The 23,175-nt window shown below is 45.5% G+C and overlaps 3 protein-coding genes across 3 annotated transcripts; 2 read left to right on the plus strand and 1 right to left on the minus strand.

Annotated features, from left to right (window-relative positions):
- Positions 1-724: 724 nt before the first annotated feature.
- On the minus strand, positions 725-2,832 carry MFIFM68171_02257 (uncharacterized protein; the record flags this gene model as incomplete). The annotated part of the gene is made up of 3 exons (XM_071057679.1): positions 725-885; positions 1,055-1,160; positions 1,264-2,832. The coding sequence occupies 3 exons, from the start codon at positions 2,830-2,832 to the stop codon at positions 725-727; spliced, it is 1,836 nt and encodes a 611-aa protein (XP_070913780.1).
- A 16,275-nt stretch (positions 2,833-19,107) lies between these two features.
- On the plus strand, positions 19,108-21,026 carry MFIFM68171_02258 (Retrotransposon nucleocapsid protein; the record flags this gene model as incomplete). The annotated part of the gene is made up of 4 exons (XM_071057680.1): positions 19,108-19,551; positions 19,679-19,688; positions 20,120-20,528; positions 20,573-21,026. 4 exons carry the CDS (start codon positions 19,108-19,110, stop codon positions 21,024-21,026), a joined length of 1,317 nt encoding a protein of 438 aa, XP_070913781.1.
- A 1,489-nt stretch (positions 21,027-22,515) lies between these two features.
- MFIFM68171_02259 (uncharacterized protein) lies at positions 22,516-23,106 on the plus strand (the record flags this gene model as incomplete). The annotated part of the gene is made up of 1 exon (XM_071057681.1): positions 22,516-23,106. The coding sequence occupies one exon, from the start codon at positions 22,516-22,518 to the stop codon at positions 23,104-23,106; it is 591 nt and encodes a 196-aa protein (XP_070913782.1).
- Positions 23,107-23,175: the final 69 nt, after the last annotated feature.

Raw genomic sequence — 23,175 nt, forward strand, 5'->3', positions numbered from 1 at the left:
AGGAGGGGAATTTGCGAGCTCGACGAGACGCATTGTGGAGATGATGGTTTGAAACATACTGCCTCACTCAAAGAATCTTTCATGCAGACGGTAGGATGTACAGTTAGGGCGGCTCTTTGCCTGCGGCGTTGGACGTGCGTGCGGTGGAGCGGTCGGCGAGGCCGCTGGTCGCATCACCTTCGGGGACACGCGTGGCTGATGCTCAGCAGCAGAGGGGTCTTGTTCCGAGCATGCCGGAACAAGCACGCTTTCCAACATGCGAAGTCGAGGATGCAGAGATATTAGAATACATAAAACATCACAACGATTAGAGAATCCATCACTCTGTAAAAGCAAACCGAAAGAACTTCACTTTGGTCAGAGGCCTGCCCAGACGGCCAAAACGCCGTCGTCGTATCCTTCCCGGTACTTGAGCACCATAAGTTTGTGACCGATGAATGCGTTGACATGGTCTTGCAGACGTTGAGTGTCTAGCTCGACAAGGGATCTGGAAGCATCTGAGGAGTTGGTACCTGGATCCTTGAGCTCGGCGAGAAGGTCAACTTCCGGACGGCTAGAGAGCAGCCATCTCACCTTCTGTAAGAGGCTGAGGGAAGTCGAAAGGAGATCGATGAGGTCCAATCGCCCTTGTGTGCAACGTATTAAGTGCGTCAACCGCGCTAGCGCAACAGGCGAGCGCTGAAGTGGAAGTGCAGGGGTGGGCGGGATGACATCCCGCAGATATTCATGCGTGCTTCACACGATGCTCAAGCAGCGTAGTGTACGCGTCGATGCACTCGATGGTCATGCGTAGGCGGCCCAGCATGATGGCGATCAGGCCGCTGGTGCTGGTACCGCCAATCATGTCGTCGGAGTAGTTAAGAAATAACCATCTTCTGCCCGCCACTGTGAACTGCGTACAACATGTGCCATATCAATGTGCCCTGAAAAGCTGCGTTCAACTCTATTGCATTCCAACGGTGTACCGATATCAGATGCGAGTTAAGCTCGTCGCGTACCGTTCAAGCGCATGCCAACGTAGAAGCTGGAACAAATAGCATACTGATCCACTTACGGAAATTCCCAGCCATCCACCCGGCGAGCTGCCGTAGAACCGCGGTAATCATATACATACCAGCGATGGTCCTAGTGTCGCCTATGTGCATGTCGGTAATGATATCCTGATGGCGGTCGCGTTGTCAGTCCCGCAGTACAACGAGAACAGAACGAGAACAGCAGGACAGGGCGGGGGGAGGTGAGGGGTTGAGGGGACGGAACACGTACAATCGCATCCCCTGCGTCGACAGCGAAACTCAACCTCCACTCGTGCTCCACAATGAGTAGCAATGGCAACGTCACGATCTTCTTCCCCCTCATATGAGTCTTTTGCGCCATTAGTGCCTGTATCCGCCGGTGCCAGGCCGCTGTGCAAACACCAAGTTGTCGTCGTCCTTCCTCGAGATTACTCATGCCCGTCTTGGTCTCGACTCCGACCGCAATAGGCGAGTACCGCGGCGGCGCGTATGCCAGTTGGTTCACGCCCACGGACATAGGCATGCTCGCCACTGCCTCGCGGATCGCCTCCGCGAGCGTCGAGTCTGTCTCCCGCTGTCGCCCGGGCCAACCGTGCTGCTCACGCGGAAAGCCCGGGTCCACAAACAACGCCAGGACAAAGTCAAGTCTCTTAGAGTCAACCGTCTCGCGGGCTTCCGTCCCATCCAGTGCGGGCTTCCACGGCGGGAGGAACGGCGGTGCGATGGACGCGTGAGTGACGGCTTCGACAAGCACGTGGGCGCAATCTGGCCGGTCGAGGGCAAGGCGGAATAGCGGGTTGTGGACCTCCATGTTCCATGTGGCCTCATGCCGGCCGAGCACCCGGCAGCTGTTTGCGGCGGCGATAAGGTCGACGAGCATGTCCAACTCGGCAAGGGCGGCCATGCGCGGGCTGGGCTGACGCCGTTGCCGTCGCTCTGAGTACGACGGCCCAGGCGGCTGATCGTCGTCGTCGTCGTCGTCGTCGTCATCATCGTTGTTATTGTCATCGTCATCATGGTCGCTGTCGTTGTCATGGTCATGGTCGTGGTCGCTGTCGTTGTCATCGTTGTGGTCGTTGTCTGTCGTGTCCTGGGCGGCATCGCTGTCCGACGGGCGGGTGTCTACCTCGGGCACTCCTGCGTCATGGTAGAACCATGTCTTTGGGTGGCGGTAGCCGGCGGCGCTGTCAATGTCTTCTCTGATTGAGAGAGGCATGAACGCCTCGTGGTGCACGACAATATTCCGGACGTGCTTGTACAGGCCTCGCACATCAGCCGGCAGCTGGGTTACCGCGTTTTCTGCCATGGCCGGGAAGCGTACAGGCTTGTCGAGATTGCTAAGCGCGATGGTCGTCTTGGCCGGGCTGGTTGAACGCGACCTCGACCGCTGCGCCGTGCCGCCAGAGGCGCCGGAGGCGCCCGACATGGCGGCGCTTGCCTCGCTGACGGATGAAGACGCAACTGATCCCGACGGTTTTGGCCTGAGGTCGGGCTGCCTCATGAGCGTAAGAGCCGTTCCTGACAAGGAGGGCGCGTTAGAGACGACGGATTTGGCCGTGGGTGTCTTCTCCGGGTCCGCGAAGCTGGCGCCATCCTCGGAAGTCCAGCCATCGGTGCGGCGCCGCTTGGCGGGCGACAGAGCCCGGCCGTGCGATGGTGGAGGTGTCGCCATCTCGCCGCGTTTGCGTCGTCTCCTGGCGATTGCGTTGCAAGTGGGGCCGGGCGAAGCTGTGCCTTGCAACCACTGCTCGATAAACCAGGATGCGCCGAATTCAAGTTGTGAACCAGAACGGTCATCCATTTCAAGCTGCGATTGCATCGTCGACGTGTTTTGCCGCAGTCGGGCAGGATTGGTGATTACTGCCTGACCCGATGAGGTGTTTGTGGCTCGATTGGTTGGGTTTGGCGGTCCAAACCATCGCCCGCCCCACGACAATAATCAGAATTCGAGCCCCACTCAATTAACAACACGTCGCTCATTGGCGGGTCCTGCTGAGTGGACACCACCTTTGGATCGCGAACAGCGCGCGCTGTCCAGTGACCCCCCAAAACCGATCAACCAGGTGAAGCGCTCGGGAGCAAGCCACAGGATACAGTAGCACGTGCGGTCACGTGACAGCCTACCAGACTGTGTGGGTTCTGCCGCGCAACCCTTTCTCGGACGTGTCTATCACCAGCTATTGCGCGGGTGGCCGCTCCAATGGGTGTAATATGAGCATAGAGGCTTGATAACGAGTAGAAAGATACTAATAGATGTCGGAAACACGGCACCTCTGAATCTGAGGAAATGACAGTTGAGGATTTTATGTGTCTTGTCTTGATTGTCTTCCTTCTCCTCCTCCCGTCTATCTTTGCTGGAGAGTTTGCTCCTTTTATAGACGAGATATACGTACAGGATGACGTCCGTACAGTGGCGCAGTTAGCTGCCAGTCTTCCTTAGCTCAATAGAGTACATGGGTTTGGCTCCCGCACTAGATCCTGTGATCCTGGTCCTTTGGACTGGCACCTAACCCTTTTGACAATAGATAAGACTGGGGAGATAATGCTAACTTTTCACCTTTAGAATGGCAGAGCTACGTCTTCTCCGGTTATAATGGTCTCAGGTGTGTATTTGCAACTATCTAATGCCGATTCTATTAACGTATATTATAAGCGAGCTGATCATATAAGCGAGCTGACTACTTTCCACTACCTCACCACAACTATCCTCAATTACAACCACCACTAGGAAATAACAACAGCTGAACTAGAAATAAATGAATCGGACGATTCTCCAGCCTCCTGACATATATGTGTATTATAACCAGGCTTGCCATACATACCATAGCACCGAATCTTCGTAGTAGACCCCTTTATACTACTACTATCTTGTTGTCTTTCGTAGATTACCTACTTATCTGCAACCTTTTGATCCAGTAGATCCTATACCTCTTATACGGTAACAGACCCTCCAAGCCATATATATGTTTTTTTAACTCTCTGTCACTTACTAAGCCCCTCATTAGCCTTTCACAGTACCGAGACCTCCGTACATAAAAGGGCTATTTCGTACATCACAGCCATCGTACCTTTAGTTAATTAATCTATAGTAGCTAGTATAGGTATCAGAGAACTACCTTAGTAATTGGATATCCGGCCTTTAATAAGGTTTTTCTATAAGGTAACCTCTTAGGAGTTTTATAGTATTTGAGATTGCTAAGGTAGTGCCATACCTAGCCACGAGATTAATGGAATTAGGGTTTAGAGACATATATCCATCTTAGAAATAACTCTTTCTAGATTGTACAGTATAAGTGTAACGAGAGCCCTCTGGGCCAGACCGGGGGAACCGGCCGAATGACGGTGGATGATATCACTGTACTAGGGTAGATAAGAACCCCGTGGGAAACCCTCTCACGCAAGGAACTTCTGATCCGTAAGGATCAGTCTCTATGTAGTCAATGACAATAGGAGGCTGTTCGTGAAGCTATCGTCCACTGATCGAACCCTTTTCGGTACTAAGACATCGTAGTCCATCTCCCTCAACGTGTTCCCAGAACAACCCCCTTTACAATTCTGATCCTTCTGTTCTACCGTTAGCCGAGATAGCACCTACAATGAGTACCTCCCGTAAGCTGGAAGCAGAGTCGAGTCCAGGGGAAAACACCCCCCAATCACCTACAAATCCTGTACGCCTTCATCGGTCGGAATCACCAGGATTTCGACCTCGTATATCTTCGTATACCCTTTCGGGCTCCCGGGTTCCGCGTCAAGCTCCTTACTATAATAACCTATTGGAATCAACTCGTCTTCGGATACAGCAACTAGAAGCGCTGAAACAACTACGAGAACAAGAAGAGGGTTTACTTCGGAAGCTAGGCATCTCACTAGGCGAATCCTCACCGAAACGCAGGCAATATCGTTCTCCTTCAGCAGGTTCTAGTGACTATAATAAGGACCGAAAGGCGATTAAGGTAAAGCATCTGATTTAGTTCCCTGATAATACTACCTATCGACGCTATTTGGAATAGCTCTAAGATTTATAGCAAGTATTTATAGGAGACCCGAAACGGTTTAAAATAGGTATAAACCGGATCCTTTTCGCCTTAGATCAAATAGAAGAATGTCCTTATAATCGATAGTATAGTTATTATAACAATCTTCCAATAGATATACGATAAGAGGCTGAAAATAACTAGAAAATATTTGAAGATTAGATACTAAACTGTATTCGAGATCTTATAGATTAAGAATCTACTATTATAAAGCAATTTAATGATATTAAGTAACGAGAAAACCAGTTTCCCTTAGACTTTTATTAGTACTTGGAATCCCTTAAGGCCTAATTCCCGAAGTAGGACGAAAAGACTCGTACTCTCACCTTTTATACGAAGCTTTCGTCTATAATTAGTAACTATATCGACTTATATATCTATAATAAGCTAGAGACTTAGGAAGAGATAGTTAAATTTACTACCTAAATTTAATATAGTTTCTAATACTAAAAACCTCAGGAAACCTCTAAATATTCGTCCTAATATCCTTCTTACTCTTCTCCTTTATTGCATTCTTCCCTAACCTACAAATCGTTATTTTATCCTCGAAGAGCATTATTATCCCGTTATCACCAACGAAATATATAGTCAACGACGTTATATACGAAACCTAACGACTACTTTATATCAACCCTATCTCATTTTAATCAGCTGAACCCTATAGATAGTTAGGGAAACCCTTTAACTTATTTTATTTATAGTAGTAATATCTATTTCGCTAATAACTGCCTATAAAAGGAAGTATTAGTGAACAAAGCTACTAGATACCCCAGTCACCGAGGTAGTAGATCGCGCCTAAATCGGTAGGGAAATAGAAGATACTAACGGACGTAAACCCCGATCACGTCGGTAAAGACGATATACTAGGGGTTCCAGTTAAAGAACGAATATATACTTCCGCAACCTTATTAAACTATATCCCTAAATCTATTATAGTCGATCTCGATACTGGAGTAGAGATTGATATTATCAGTCTGGAGTTCGTAAAGTAGAGGAAACTCCAATAGATCGGGATATAATTACCCTATATTCGGTTTATAGATTATTATATCGTTAAAGCATTTAGTGTTTATAAAGTTCCTTTAGAGCTAACAGACTGTTAAGGAATTACTAAAAGGATATATATTTCTTATACCGCTATCAATTACCCCCTTGTTATAAACGATTCCCCTATTCTTCTTAGGATACTAAGTTTAATATCCTATAAGATCTTGTTATACCTAGAAGGGAATTTATAGTAGTTTATAATGGAATCGGAGTGTATTCGGATTGAAAACCCGAAGAAATTCTTAAAAACATGTCGAGGAGAAGCTTGTATTTACTCCTTGATATAGTACCTAGACGTACCGGAGGCGCTTTTTCCAGAGGAGAAGCCTGACATATCCCCTGAAATTTCAGACTTTACGGATATTATAAACTCCAGTAATATAGATATTCTACCTTTTTTTAAAAGTACTGATTATATAATTGATCTACTCCCTAATACTGTTCCTCCTATTAGACCTCTTTACCCTCTATTACAATATGAACTTTCGATTTTAGAGGAATATCTGTACGAAAACCTGGTAAAAGGCTATATTCGCCTATCCTAGAGTTCAGCTATAAGTCCTATCTTATTTGTCTTAAAGAAAGATAGTACTCTATGCTTATATATAGATTACTGTAGACTTAACCGGATAACGGTTAAGAATCGGTATCCTTTACCGTTGATCTTAGAACTCTTAGACCGAATATCCGGAGTAAAGTATTTCACGAAGTTAGACCTGAAAGAGGTATACTACCGGATTCGTATCCGAGAAGGAGACGAATAGAAGACGGCTTTCTATATCTAATACGGTCTATTTAAGTATCTTATTATATCTTTTAGCCTAATAAATGCTCCTACGACCTTCCAAAGTTATATTCAGACTGCTTTAGGTGGGTTACTGGACGATTGTTATATATATTATTTAGATAATATTTTAATTTTCTCCCTAGACCGGGAAACCTATATAACTTACCTCCAACGAATTCTAGAACGCCTAAGATAAGTGCAGTTATACTGTAAGCCCAGTAAATATTCATTTTATTAGGATAAGGTGGAATTTCTAGGTTATATTTTGACTCCCGAAGGTATCGATATAGATTCGGCACGAATTCAGACTGTTTAAGATTAGCCTGAACTACAATCCTATCGAGATATCCAAGTTTTCTTAGGATTTTACAATTTTTACCGTCGATTTATTCGAGGTTATTCGGAGATTATACTACTATTAAGTAATTTACTAAAGGGGTTATAGAACAGACGAAAACCGGGAACCCTCCGGTTAGAGGCCGAAGAGCGTACGGTATTCGCGTAGCTTAAGAGAGTATTTTAAGATACACTAGTCTTACATTATTTCGACCCCGAACTCCCTATCATCATTGAGATAGACACCTCTGACTTTACAATAGGAGCTGTCCTATCGCAGGTCTCGAAAGGGGGCCGAAAACGTCCTATTATATTCTAGTCGGTAAAGTTTTCTGGACCGACCTAGGACTATAGAACTCCTGATAAGGAGATAATAGCTATTATAGAAGCCTTTAAGCATTGGTAATACTATATTAAAGGGAATCGCTATAAAGTCACTGTATTTTCGGATTACAATAACCTATAAAGGTTTATAAAGCAAAACCAATTGAATAGCCGATAGGCTAGATAGTATATATATCTAGCAGGATTTGATTTCACTATCAAGTACCAGTCTAGGAAGCGAAATCCGGCCGATAGCCCCTCGAGAAGACCAGATTATAAGAATAAAGAACGTCCTAACAGATTCGAGTAGATACCTACTTTTAAGAGCAAAATTGCTCGGGTAAACCGGATTAGAAAGCTAATCGCAGAAAGAAATAAGATTGCCTATTGTATAGAAGAGAGTAAATTAGCTTGTATAAGAAACCCTAGCAAATCAGCTAGTACCCAGGTCGGAAAGACGACTGCAGAAGGGGTTAGAGAGCCTATTATATACTAGAGAATAGCGAAGATACTAGTGTATAGGACCCTGGTAAACTAGCTAGTTAGAAACCCGAAATAATAGGTTGTCCTTTAGAAGTTACTATAGGATCGCTAAGTATTTACCTACTAGGACCTTAAGATTACCAAGAAGCCGATTGGCTTAAACGGGAATAGATTATTACTCGTTAATATATAAGAGAGTATGCTCGACTAGAAGCGGTTTATACTACGGAACCGTCGAAATCTATAAGAGAATTGATCCTAGAGCTATAAGCTACGGATCCGGTAACTCTGAAAATCAAGGAAAGGCTAGTAAGTCTAACCTAAAACCAGAGAATTTCGTCCGAATAGGTATTTAGATATAAGTAAGAATTGCTGTATTAAAGACGATTGTTCGTCCCGGTAGAGCAAGCCGTTAAATAGGAGTTACTCTAGCTTTTTTATAACGATCCGTTAGCAGGTCATTTTAGTATCGAGAAGACTCTCGAACTATTGCAAAGAAAATACTTCTAGTATAGTATAACCAAAGATATCAAAAACTACTGCAAAACCTACTATACCTACTAAGTCAACAAGATAAGACGATATAAGCTGTATAGGTTACTCGAATCGTTGCCGATTCCTATACGACCTTGGAGCGAAATCACTATAGACTTCATTATAGGTTTTCCTGTAGTAAAGAGTCCCGATGGCTCCGAGAAGGACGTAATTCTAGTAGTTGTCGATCGGTATACGAAGATAAACCGATTCTTCCTAGTATCTACCACTATTACTAGCCAAGAATTAGTAGAGCTTGTTTATAAAGAGATTGAACTCAAATATAGTCCTATTAATAATTGCATTAGTAATCGAGGTTCTGTTTTTATATTACAGTTTTAGAACGATTTGTATTATCTATAAAAGGTATATAAACGGCTTTCGACTGCTTTTTATCTACAAACCGATAGGCAAACGGAGCGAGCAAATTAAATACTCATTTAATACCTCCGTTACTTCGTATACTAAAACCAAATTACTTAGGTAAATCTCCTCCTAGAAGTAAAATTTGTTATTAATAGTGCTATCAATTCTATAATTAAAATAAGTCCCTTTAAAGTACTAATAGGTTATTAACCTCCGATTTCCTACTATATCGAGGGCAATATATAAGAGAGGAGGATACCCAGTATAATTAAAAGAATTAAAAAACTTGCTGAACTAAGAAAATAGTTAGAATAAAACTAGGCTGAAGCTATAGCAGTCTAGAAACGATATTACGATAAGAAGTATACGAAAAAGGAGTTTAAGAATAGAAGTTTAGTATTATTGTTAACCCGGAATTTGAGATTCAAGTTACCGAAGAAATTGGTACCTAAGTTCATCGGTCCATTTCGTGTTCTAAACCGAGTCAGATCGCTGGCTTATCGTCTGGCATTCCCGGATAAGTATAATCGTTTGTATAATGTATTTCCTATATTAATATTGGAACCGTAGTATAGCCGAAAAGGAGACGATTCGTCTGTAATGCCGATGCTAGACCTTGAGGACAACGGAGAATAGGAAGTTGAAGAGATTCGAGACGAAAGAAAATTCTAGGGTGAAACCTTCTTTTTGGTTAAATAAGTAGGCTGGCTTTCGGAATACAATCAATAGATATTAGAGGAAGATATAGTGAATGTACCTAAGTTAGTATTGTAATTTCGAAAAATATATGAAAACCAGTGAAAACGTAGGCGATAAGACGTTAATTAATATCTATCTATATCAAGTTATATACCGGGGTATCCCAGATGCTAACCCCAATCCAAATAAAAGAAAAACCTCCTGAAAACTATATAATACTTAAAAAATTAAGGTCGGTACTAATACCAAGTCCGGAACTACCTCTACCTAAACCTGCTAGGCGTCCTCCTCTATATTGGTAGCGACCTCCTCCTTTACCGTATTAAGGAAACGGCGTTTAGTATCCGACTAACCTACGAAACCAATATCGCTGAGTAACAAACGAGTAATAGACTGTACCTCCTAGGCACGTACCTCGGACTTATACTATGAAAAGTTAGCGACAATATAGCGGAAATATAGTAACTGAGACTGACCTCGATATTACAGCTGCAGTTCCGGCTAAGGCGGGACGACTACTATAGGCGGAGTTAGCTGTATAGCATAACTATAGAGCAATATACTATATAAGCTTGCTATCGAGATGTCAGCGAATTATATACAAAAGTAAACGAGATAAATATATTTATAGAAGACGGCTTAGTAGTACCGGAAATGCCGAATTAGCGGCGATAAGCGGTCTCGGCGGCGTCGAAAGCCCTAACTAGATCTTTAGCAGTAGTAGCAATCTTTTTACAGCTATAGCGAGATAGTACGGAAACTTGAAGGCGATTACCCTCTTCGTCGAGTTCGCCCTTGGCGTCCTCTATACAATAATCGACGATAGCACGAGCTATATTAACGAGAATTATAAGGTCAACGGAGTCGCTAACTATTCCGGTAGCGGCCTACAATCGTTAGCAAATCCCCTGTTAATCTACTGAAAATGTATATAACTTACCGGCGTATACAACTCTTTCTTTACGTTATAATGGGAGCAACGTAAGGAGGTCGACTATTCGAAAGAACAGTCAATTATAAGAACCTCGCTAGAGCAAGGATTGGTGTTTTTAAATGCCGAACGAATACACTTTATATACGGCGTGACCTCGGCGGCGGAGGCGGTAAAAGCGTCTATCGCGACGGAAAAATAGCCGAAGCGACGACGAAAAGAGAGAGTAAGAGAGAGGGAGAGTGAGAGAGAGGGAGAGAGAGAGGCGAGAATAGGTAGCGAGCTATATGCAGGATCAGAGTGAAAAGCAGGCGAAACAACGTGTAGAAGAGGGCCTGAAGAAGAAAAGTTTTAGAAGAAGTGAAAGAGGAGAGGGGTATTTATACCCGAGTAAAAAGGGTTAATATATATCTGTAATTTGCAGTTGTATATAAGCTATGTAATTGCAAAAGCGTATATACTATTCAAGTTCTGCGAAAAGAATAATGCTTAAAATCGGATGGAAATCCGGGCAACTTAGCGATAATTCGGAACGTGTACCGGAGCTGGAAGAGTGGAGTACCGGTACTATAGAGCCGTACCCTACTAAACCTAGGCAGCAACCGAAATTTTACCGAAAACTCCTCGAGTATAAAAACTTGTTACCCCTTACCAAAGTCACAATTCTTTTTCACTACGCAATCCCCGGAGCAAAGGAGCCCTATAAGGTATAGCGCTTCAATCCTTATCCAACTTTGTGCGGTTCGAACAGTACTCGATACCTACCCGATGTCATCCCAACTACTACCCTTCCCTGAGTTCAGATAATGTGAATCTGAGGACAGGTTCTACAGAGGGGAGGATAAATTATAACGAGAGCCCTCTGGGCCAGATCGGGGGAACCGGCCGAATGACGGTGGATGATGTCACTATACTAGGGTAGATAAGAACTCTGTGGGAAACCCTCTTATGCGGGGAACTTCTGATCCGTAAGGATCAGTCTCTGTGTAGTCAATGACAATAGGAGGCTGTTCGTGAAGCTATCGTCCACTGATCGAACCCTTTTCGGTACTGAGACATCGTAGTCCATCTCCCTCAACGTGTTCCCAGAACAACCCCCTTTACAATAAGACCTACTCTAGCAAAGGCTCTTTAGATATTCTTCTCGGTAAAGAAGCAAAAAACATTACTCTAAACACATAAAGGAATTCTAATTTAGTGATATATATAATATACATATATATAAGTTCCTCGATTTAGTAGCCGTAAGCTCTCTTCAATAATCTAAAACAACCAATATCTAATAGTTGTACTAGGTACGAAGAGTATAGAGATATATAAAGTATAATAATATTGTATTCCTAGTAGTAGACCTCAAATTAGTCGGAGTAGTAGCTCTCATGGCTATTGAGAACTAGGAGCCAGTATTTGCCTTTAGTATGAGATGTTATATAAAAATCGAAGTATCCGATCTAATCTAGGCCTTTCTTATTGGTAGTCCAACTATTGAGTTGGGGAAAACAGTCCCCAGAGGGCAGGGTCCCTCTGATCAGAGGGACACAGTTGCTAGGATGGTACCGCGGGGGCTGGAACCTGCCGTGGGCCCATTTTTCTTTCGCACCATAAGTAGGGCCGTCCTGGCCATTGCTCCTTAGACAGGACAATCAATTCAGTACCTTTCTTCACACTTCTTGCAAGCTCAATTGACGAGCTCTCCTTGCGTGCAAAGCGATCTCCCTCTGATCAGAGGGAGCTCTATCTGCACATGTTGTTTTGACCTTGTTTAGGCTGCAGGGATCCGATTTGTGGTGGTGTCGCCTGGCCTGTCTTGTCTATCTTGTCTGTCGGGCATTTGACCGTCTTTGCCCTCCCCCTTGTTTTTGGTGGGTATGTGGGTGTAGATGTGTATTTCTGCACCATTTCACTATTATCGGTTATACTAATATACTAAGTAGCTAGAAGATTACATTCTCGATACTAACTTTTCTAGTGATATTTCTCTTTTAAAAAGATGAATAGTAGAATAGCTTAGCCTTAAATATTTACTCCTTAGATAATCGTAGCCCATTTATAATTACTAGACTGAACTTTTTTAGCTTTTCTATAGCTATTAAAGATAGTAACAACTATACCAGTAGTAATTATACCTATCATAAACTCGGTCTCGTCAAAGTTATATATATCTTTATCGAAAATACTATATTTAGCTTTAGTATTATATACAAGTATAAATCACTCGCAAATAACTTTCGAGTCTTCGTATTTAGCTCTCTGGTAGTCGTATCTACATATAAAACGCGTTCGGAGTTCTAGTTAGCGTTTGACGAAGTTATAAACCCAGAGCTTACTGACATGGGGCGTATCACATTCGTATAGCAATCAGTTGGCCATATCTTCCACAAAACGAAGCCGAGGAGGAAATGTATATATATACAACTCAGTTATATACTGAATAATCGTACGCTCCTCTAGATCCGTAAGTTTCTATAAGTTGAGTCAAGCATCTTATCGTACAGGTATACCCTTACATCAACTTCGAAGAGTGGTTTTATTAACTCCGTAGAGCTTTATTGCAACTCAGATACTAAGTTTTAGATTGTTTTTAGGAGTGTCGATAGCCAGGTTTATCTTAGCTTCTTACAAAGTTATTACCATTATTAGTTGTAAAGAAATTTAGTATTTTGTGTAAAAGAGACGTGTCACGGTAGGTAGTAGTCAGCTCGCTTATATAGTTAGCTCACTTATAATATATGTTATACATAATATACATATATATAAATTCCTTGATTTAGTAGCTATAAACTCTCTTTAACAGTTTAAAATAACTAATATCTAATAGTTAGACTAAGTATAAAGAGTATAGAGGTATATAAAGTATAATAATATTGTATTCCTAATAATAGACCTCGAATTAGTTAGAGTGATAGCTCTCATAGCCGTCGAGAACTAGGAGCTAGTATTTACCTTTAATACGAGATATTATATAAAAATCGAAATACTAGATCTAATTTAGGCCTTTCTTATTAGTAGTCCAGCTATTATCAGTTATACCAATATACTAGGTAAGTCAACGTACCCACCTGCCGGACACCCCACTTACCGGACAGCCCCCAACTTATACCGAGATTTTTACCTACCTACTTCAATTTACCATAACACAATCAATTCCAAACCAAATTGTACCAAATTTTACCCACTTCTTTGTCAATTACCGATAATGGCCTATACTGAACAGGATATTCAGGAAGCCTTTGGTTACCTAGAAAAGGGCTGGTCTTTCCGTAAGGTCCAGACCCACTTCGGAATTCCACGCTCTACTTTACACGATAGAATTCAAGGTCGGGCAACCAAGATAGAGGCATTCGAAGCCCACCAAATCCTATCTGTATCGCAGGAGGCTCGATTGACTGAATGGGCCTTAACCCAGGAGGCCCTGGGCCTCCCCCCGACCCACGCGCAGTTACGGGAATTTGCTGGCCGAATTCTGGGCCGCGATACCAAGTCTTCAGCAGTCGGGAGATCCTGGATTCGGCGGTTTCTACGTAGGAACCCAGTCTTAAGAACCAAAAGGACCAGGCGGATAGATTCAGCCCGGCTTAATGGGGCTACGAAGCCAGTAATCAAAGAGTGGTTCAAATTCCTGACAGTCCCTGCCATCCGGGACATTCTTCCCGAGAATCGATGGAATCTTGACGAAGCTAGGATAATGGAAGGTCAGGGAGATAACGGCTCAGTTGTTAGAAGCCGCTTTTGCAAGTCGGTTCAGAAAAAAGACCAGGGCAAGCGTACTTGGATGTCTTTCATTGAAGCTATCTCGGCAACCGGGGTATCACTTCCTTCAGCTGTCATTTTCAAGGGCAAGAGTATTTAACAATAGTGGTTTCCTATCGACAAGGCCGAATTCGATAACTGGCTCTTCACTGCTACCGACAAAGGTTGGATTACCGATACCGTGGCACTGGAATGGCTGCAACGGGTCTTCATCCCGGGGACCCGACCCCGGGACCCTTCTTCGAAGCGGCTACTTATCCTGGATAGCCACGGCTCCCACATAACAACTGACTTTATATAGGAGTGCTTCAGCAACAATATCTACCTACTTTTCCTACCTGCACATACCTCCCACGTCCTCCAACCCCTTGATTTGGCTATCTTCAGCCCCCTGAAGAGGGCCTATTGAAAGAAGCTCAATAACTTAGTGGCCTGGATGGATTCTACAGTCGTAGGTAAAAGGAATTTGTTGATCTGCTTAGCGGCTGCCCGGAAGGAGGCACTGACGGCCCAGAATATTAAGGCGGGTTGGAAAGCGGCCGGGTTGTAGCCGGTATCAGTGGCCAAGCCACTGATGAGCCCGTTATTGTTGGATAATTCGAACAAGACAGCTGGACCCCAAGAAACGGATCTCCCTACAAGGCCAGGACCCAGGGCAACGGATCCACTAGACTGGCGGGTCAATGGGCTTGTTATTCCGACTCCCAGGAAGAGGTCCGACTTACAGTCCCATCTTACCACATTGACTACCGAAGAACGACACCCAACAGCTCGTCGGTATCTGCTCCGCAAGGTCGAAAAAGCATTCCACGACAAGGACTTTGAATTAGCTAAACTACGGTACGAAAATGAGGCTCTGAAAGCCCAGATTAAGAACATTCGACCTGTCAAAAGGAAGAGGGTTGAAATTGACCCGAATACCAAGTTCGCTACAGTCGACCAAGTCCACCAAGCCCAAATCGAGGCCGGGCGTATTGAAGATAGCCTAGATGAAGAGAGTAGGTCAGAAAGTAGTAGTAATAGTAGTAGTTCAGTAGTTTTCTGTATATTAGTCCAGGTAAAAAGAAGGTAATAGATGGGGTGTGGTTTTTGGTGTGGGTCTTACAGACTGTCCGGTAAGTGGGGTGTCCGGCAGGTGGGTACGTTGACTTAGCTAAAAGATTATATTCTCGATACTAACTTTCCTAGTAATATTTCTCTTTCAAAAGGATAAATGGTAAAATAACCTAGCTTTAAACATATACTCCTTAGATAACCGTAGCTCATTCGCGATTACTAGGCTAAACTTTTTTGGCTTTCCTATAGCTATCAGAGGTAGTGTTACGTGGTGGGAGCCCAGATGGGCCAGATGGCCAGGATCCCCGGGGTCATGTGATCCTAGGATTCTAGAACCTTCCCTGGGCACTAACCTATTCCTATCATATATTTCGGTGCTCTCGTATGCTCTGTCTAGAGCTTTCTTAGATAGCGCAAATTTTATCTTATTTTTTACCATGTAACAGGTTGTAAATACTATACTAGTAGTAATTATACCTATTATAAACTTGACCTCGTCAAAGTTATATATATCTTCATCGAAGATACCATATTTAGCTTTAGTATTATATGCAAATATAAACTACTTACGAATAACTTTTAAGTCTTTGCATTTAGCCCTCTAGTAGTCGTATCTATACATAAAATATGTCTAGAGTTCTGGTTAGCATTTAACGAAGTTATAAGCCTAGAGCTTACTGACAAGGGGGTATATCGCATTCGCATAGTAGTTAGTTAGCCATATCTTCCACAAAACGAAGCCGAGGAAGAAATACGCATATATATAACTTAGTTATATACTGAATAATCGTATGCTTCTCTAGATCCATAAGTTTGTATAAGTTAGGTTGAGCCTCTTATCGTATAGGTATACTCTTACGTCAGCTTCGGAGAGTGGTTTTATTAACCCCATAGATTTTTACTACTAAAGTGGGGAATAGTACACTGGCCGGATGGCGCTCTAAGACAACTCTAGGATTTCGAGTCCAGCAGTATAGGTCTGGGATATCGGGTTCCCAGCTCTCCAGGCTGGGTCAGGTGATCGGACTGAGGACCTACTTTTTTTTCTGTATTTAAGACTGTCCTGACTGTCAGCCTTCGACAGTCAAGAACAATCAAGATCAACAGTTTAACCAATTCTTTCTTTCGATTTGCTTGCTCTATTGGGAGCTGTCTTTGTGGCCTTCCTCTAATCAGAGGGAGTCCTACCTGTCTTTATTACTACTTTGGTCTAAGCCGCGTTGCTAGGAATCCTGGTTTGTTGTCAGGTTTCTCAGTCGTTGTCCCTCCCCTTGTTTTGTTATTTTGTTGTTTTGTTGATAGAGTGGATGTATATTTTCCGCTCCATTTCAATACTAGAATAGCTTGCTCAAGCTTTAGAAGAGAGATTTGTATCTATATTAGTAGCTAGATAGATCATTAGCTAATAAGGATGAGTATCTTCGATGCTATGAATTCGACTACATTCAGTAGTTACGTAGCCGTCTGCACTATATAGAGGTCTTCATTGCAGATCCTTAAATACTACGTTCGACTACGCTTACCACTATCTAGACTTCTATTTAGGGCTCATAACGTTTTGGGATGACAGAATTACAACCTTCTATCCGCTGGTACATATCGTAATAAGAGAGTACTAACCTAGCCTAGGAAGATGATAATGATAATACTAGTCAGGTAAGATTCTAATGAGGAAGGTGTGGAAGAGGGCGTAGAAATAGAGGAAGTGTGAGGGTCAAAGACCCAAGAGTAGTAGGACTAGAGTGCCTGGGTACGAGCAGTGCATGCGCAACGTAGGAGCAAAGTGCTTATTAGAGGTGGGATAGTGGTCTCATTGAACTCTGTCTCTCTCCTAAGTCCTGTCTTCTACCCTCCTCTTTATACCCTACGATAATAGCATCTGGGTTCACTTACCCCGCTTGTTGCCCTGTTATTATCCTTGCTTGTACGTTTCTTCGACGCTTCTCTAACGCGATATCTGCGCCCTTCTGACCTAGCGTTGCTGTTACTTTTTATGACCCCGCCAGTGTTACGGCTTCAGAGCTTCCATTCTATGCCCATGCCGACCCTACCCAGCCGGTCCTCACAGGAAGATTGGGTATAGAGGATAGGAAAGGCGAAGGTACCCAGGAAAATAACAACAACAACAGCAACGATATCGCTAGCCAAGCGGTATTATAGGACATGCTATGAGAGTATAGGAGAGAGTGTAGGTAAAGGCGTAGAAGAGCACGAGGTAGTAGAAGAGTTACCTAAGTAAATTTACGATAGTTAGATAGACATATGAGTCCTACAATTGTATAAAAACGACGTTTATTTAGGCCAAATAAATGACAGTATTAGATATCGTCAAATTCAAGTAAATTAAGTACTTTAACAACGTCAATTACAATTGCAGGATTTGGTAGCATTTTTACTTGAATTGCGTACCTTTATATCTATTGTTATATCCATTTTGATAGATAAGATCCTATCAGAGTTGGGGTTATATATTGGCAAGTGTTATGTATAGACTACTATAATATTATAAGATCTTTTCTATAGTCTGAATATACCCTCTCTTAATTAATTAGCTCTAGCTACGAGTAGTGAATTTATTTAAAGCTAACGTATATTATAAGCAAGCAGTGGATATAAGCGAGTAGTGCGTATAAGCGAGCAGTAGATATAAATGAGTAGTAAATCTACTAATACTATAAGGATCAACCACGAGATCCTAAGGAGAGATAGAGGAATAAGATAACAGATAAGGGCAGGGATGCTAAGGAAGTAGAATACTATTATAGAGAAATACTCTACTACTGCTGTAGAAGACTCGGCTATATCGCGGCTATATATTAATTGGCATCTAAAGGATGCCCGTAGTACTCTCGAAGAACCCAGGTCGGTCAGGCTACACCTACCACTCGCGAGGATATAGTCGATGACCACAGCCAGACAGAGAGTTCACCGTCCGACCATACAGACAACGAGTCGGAAAACGAGTAGCCTCTGATGGAAGTCGCCGTCAGAGACACCAAGAGGCTAAGGTAGTTTGGAAGGAGGCTGAGAAAGAGATGGACGGGTCACCATTCTATATTAACTTGGAAATCAATGGAATTATGCTTGTTAAGACTCTTGTTGATACTGGTTGCCTGTGCTATGGAACGATAGTAAGACTCTCTTCAACCGCCTACGCCTCCCACGTATCCACATCGAACCCTGGGACCTCGAACAGGTCAACCTCGTTACCGAGAGCGCCATCAAGCATGTAACATACGCAGACATCGACATCGACGGTCATAAGCAGAAGCGAGTATTCTTCTACGTCGTTCCTAACTAGAAGGACGATGTAATCCTAGGAAGGCCATGGACCAACTCGGAGAGGGCTGTCATCTCGCCCGTAGAAGGGCGGCTCTACATCGATACGAGTGGGCTAGTTGTCCGGGACAGGAGTCTCGACGAAAGCGCCAAGCTCGACATTTTCCAGCAAATGGCTAGCGTATTCGGCGCTCTCGTAAAGAGGGCGCGGAAGTCTCCCCCTGATCAGAGGAGAGCCACACAGATATTCGCCGCAAGCCTACAAGACCTCGAGAAAACGTTGGCCCCAAAGAAGCATAGCAACCCACGCTAGAAGCTACGAAACACTGCCACGAGTTCCTCCTGTTGTTCGACCGGACCGCAGCCGACAAACTGCCACCACATCGGCCTGGTATAGACCACGAAATCCCACTATTAAGCGACGAAACCGGTCAGGAAAAGCAGCCACTATGGGGGCCACTATACGGAATGCCCCGTGAGGAACTGATCGTCTTGCGGAAGACCTTGACAGAGCTACTGGATAAGGATTTCATTCGAGCTAGCAGCTCTCCAGCAGCCGCGCCAATACTGTTCGCCAAGAAACCGGGAGGCGGCCTTCGGTTCTGCGTCGACTACCGAGGGTTGAACGCTATTACAAGGAAAGACCGCTATCCACTACCTTTAATCCACGAGACGCTACGGTCCTTAGCAAAGGCGAAGTGGCTTACGAAGTTGGACGTCATTGCAGCCTTCCACAAGATCCGTATCAAGGAAGACGACGAGTGGAAGACGGCTTTCCGGATTCGCTACGGCTTGTTCGAGTATCTGGTTACCCCTTTCGGCGTTACCGGAGCCCTAGCGACCTTCCAGCGATATATCAACCGCGCCTTGCAACGGTATCTAGAAGAGTTCGCCTCAGCATACCTAGACGATGTATTGATCTGTCAAAAGGGTCAGGTGCCAGTCCAAAGGATCAGGATCACAGGATCTAGTGCAGGAGCCAAACCCATGTACTCTATTGAGCTGAGGAAGACTGGTAGCTAACTGCGCCACTGTACAGACGTCATCCTGTACGTGTATCTCGTCGATAAAAGGAGCAAGCTCTCCAGTAGAGAGAGTGGAGAGAAGGACACACTGAGAGACAATCAAATCAAGATACACAAAAAATCCTCAACTGTCAGTTCCCAAGATTCAGAGGTGCCGTGCTTTCCGACATGATCTACTCGGATGGATCCCTCTCTGACCACAGAGAAAAGGTCAAGAAGGTTATGAAGAGACTCCTTGAGGCCGGCTTACAAGTCGATATCGACAAGTGCGAGTTCGAAGCTAAAACAGTCAAATACCTTGGCTTCATTGTAGATGCCGGAAGGGTATCCGCGTCGACCCAGAAAAGGTCAAGGCTGTAGAACTCTGGCAGCGCCCAAGACCGTGAAAGGGGTCCGTAGCTTCATCGGTTTCGCCAACTACTATAGGGAATTTGTCCCTAATTTCTCGACTATAGCCGCCCCTCTAGTTGCGTTGACCAAGAAGGGCGGGCCGTTCCTCTGGACAGACGAGTGTGAGAAGGCTTTCAAGGACCCTAAGGCACTGCTTATCAGTGCCCCGGTAGAGGCCCAGTGGGACCCAGACCGGAAGACTGTGCTTGAGACAGATTTCTCTAGCTACGCGACCGGTGGAGCACTCTCCCAATACGACGACAACGGCCTGCTACATCCTGTAGCCTTCTTCTCGAAGAAGAACAACCCCGCAGAATGCAACTACCCGATCCACGACAAGGAGCTACTGGCTGTAATACGCCGTCTAGAACACCGGGACGCGGAGCTGCGGAGTGCACCCTCCTTCGAGATCTTGACGGACCACAAGAACCTCGAATACTTCCAGAAGAAACGCCAGCTAAAAGCGAACGACAGGTCCGATGGGCGGAGACCCTCGCCCGTTATAACTTTACGCTAAGATATCGGCCCGGCAAGGAAGCAGTAGTCCAAGACGCGCTCTCAAGGAGGGAGCAGGATATGCCTGCGGGCGGCTTCGACGAAAAGCTAGCGGGGAGATACTTCCAGCTTCTGAAGGTCAGGAAGGGGCATGTTACGATATGCCGAGGGCAAGTCGGCACCCTACTAGCCCTTACAGCGACAGGAAACTCCACCTCGTCGCCTAGACAGACGGATACGAAGGCGGGCGACCAAGATAGGTCGAACGACGAGCCCGCGGATAAGTCGGACCCTCCTCTCAACCTATTCGACGGGAGCCCTCTAAAGGAACTCTGGGACGAGGGCTTGGAGGCTAACAACCAGTACTGGCTGCTTCGCGAGATGGTTCGGAGAGGCGAGAGACAGATCTCACCGCAATGGGGACTCCCTATCTCCATCTCGGAGTGTACAATCGACGAGGGCGGCCGCCTCTGCTAGAGGGACCGAATCTGGATTCCCCACTACGAGCCGCTGCGGACACAAATTATCCAGGAAACCCACGACTCACCACGGGCTACTGCGGGCGATCGTATCCGATAGGGGCCCGCAGTTCGTCAGCTTGATGTGGGAGCGAGCCTGTAAGCTATTGTGCATCACAAGGAGGCTCTCTACTAGATCAAGTAACTCGGAGTTTGTATACTTGACCTCCCTTGTTGTATATTGCGAAGACATTCACGACACCTTACTTTATCGCCGTACCGTACACACGTGCTGTCTTGTTCCTGGCAACGTCAAGAACCACCCACGCTTCGTCTGATTAGGCTGGGCTTCGAGAAGCTGCCACTGCACTTCCTCCGGAATCCTGTCCTCTAGACCCATTTTTTTCTCTTTGTTTGCGCCGACGTTGCTTTGGGACAAAGCCTCTCCTGCACAGAGCATCAAGATTCAGGATCTTCAATCCGTTCCAGACATGCTTGTTGTACCTTGGTGTTGCTATGATTGTATCCCCTGTGCAAAGTCAGAGCGAGCTCGATAACTACCGAGAAGAGTTCGAGTAGAAAATCGGTAATAAATCTAGCGGCTTGTTCTAACAATATCCCTTCCCTGTAGGAAGTTGTGTCCCAATATCGAACATGTGATTTGATTAGGGTAGATACAGTGCCTAGGTAGTTTGTCCAAGTAGGTCTATAAAGGTGGATCAGTAGCGACTAATGGTATTGTTACTGTGCCTCGCGCCTAGCAGGTTTGAGTACTATACAATCTGAGACTACGATTTGTTAGGAAAGACGGCCCCACCACAAGTGCAGCAGCTACAACGGATAAACGCGGCGACTTACACCATGGCGCACTGCTCGCCGGGGCCGGGTACTTGCTACAGGACAACCCCCCGCAGCTTTTTGGCACTAGATCATCCGCGGAAATCCGTGCCAGAAGCGAGCCGAGTGACGCCCTTGTCTTTGCAACGCCGCTGTCACAAGAGTCCTTAGACCCACAGCCAATCACTCCGGCAGCTGCTGTGCACGAGCTGAATCTGCTGGACAATATACCGCGCGCGGTCTGCCAAGCCCGTTCTCGGGGTGTCGATCTCGGGGTGTCGATCTCGGGGTGTTGATCTCGGGGTGTCAATTGGGTCTCGGATGCGGCACTGTGCAGGATGTCGTCACGTCGGGCGGCAATATCTTGCGCTGCATTCCATTCCACAACCGCCGCAGCCGGCTTCTTTCCTTTTTCTCCTCTTTTTCCTCTTTCTCTTCAACTGAGACATGGCCAAACGCCGGCCATTCAAATCTGACCCCCGGAATCCATGAAGAACCTGGAAGTACTCGTACAATTGTATTACTTCGTCACAGCTAACCCTACCTACGCACTGACCCCATCCTGCATCTGCACTATTTCAGCTGCTCTTCAAATCATCAACCATCACATCCCCGACAACACTTTTGCTCTCGCCAGTCAACGACAGCAACCTTCATAGCAGACATCATTGATGGCAGCCCCCAACGTCAGTGAGGAAATGCTCACGGCCATCCGTGCCGGGGTTCATCCCTTCATGCTTCGTGTTCTGGGATTGTCGGCGGCAACCCAGGCCTTGTCAGATTCCAGAGTCCGCTACGACGCCGCCATGGCCAGCCAGCTCCCCGCGCCCTCCGACGCCCGCGCTATCCTCGGCTTCTTCGGCTTAGATGCCCCTGCCGTCGATCGCGTCTTGTCGGCTGCAGGCCAGAGCGTCTTCTCCCTCCCGCCCAAGACTCGAAATGCCCACGGGGGGTGGGCCTTCCCTCTCAGCGACGCCCTGGAGCAGGCCTACCACCGGAGTGCCCCACCCGCGCAGCACCCCGTTCCGCAGACTTACGAGGGGTATTTTGCCTGCGGCCTGCAGCAGGGCCTCCGACCCGAGTTCGCATGCACCGTGGGCTTGCATCCGGAGGACCCCCGCTTCTCCGAACTCCAACAGGACTTCTATCAGATGGTCGACCCGCAGAACGCCAGCCGGGACAAGGTGACGTCCAACAAGTACCTCTTGGACGCCCTGTGGTGTGATAGGATGAAGCAGGAGGGCGACGAGTCCGTCCGCTGAGTCGCGAGAATTGCAGGGGAGGCAGTGGAGAGGGCCTTGGTTCCTATGGCACGCGGTTATGCCTAGACA

The sequence above is a fragment of the Madurella fahalii genome (assembly GCF_045866475.1).
Source record: "Madurella fahalii IFM 68171 DNA, scaffold_1, whole genome shotgun sequence".
In the NCBI taxonomy this organism is placed as follows: Eukaryota; Fungi; Ascomycota; class Sordariomycetes; order Sordariales; genus Madurella; species Madurella fahalii.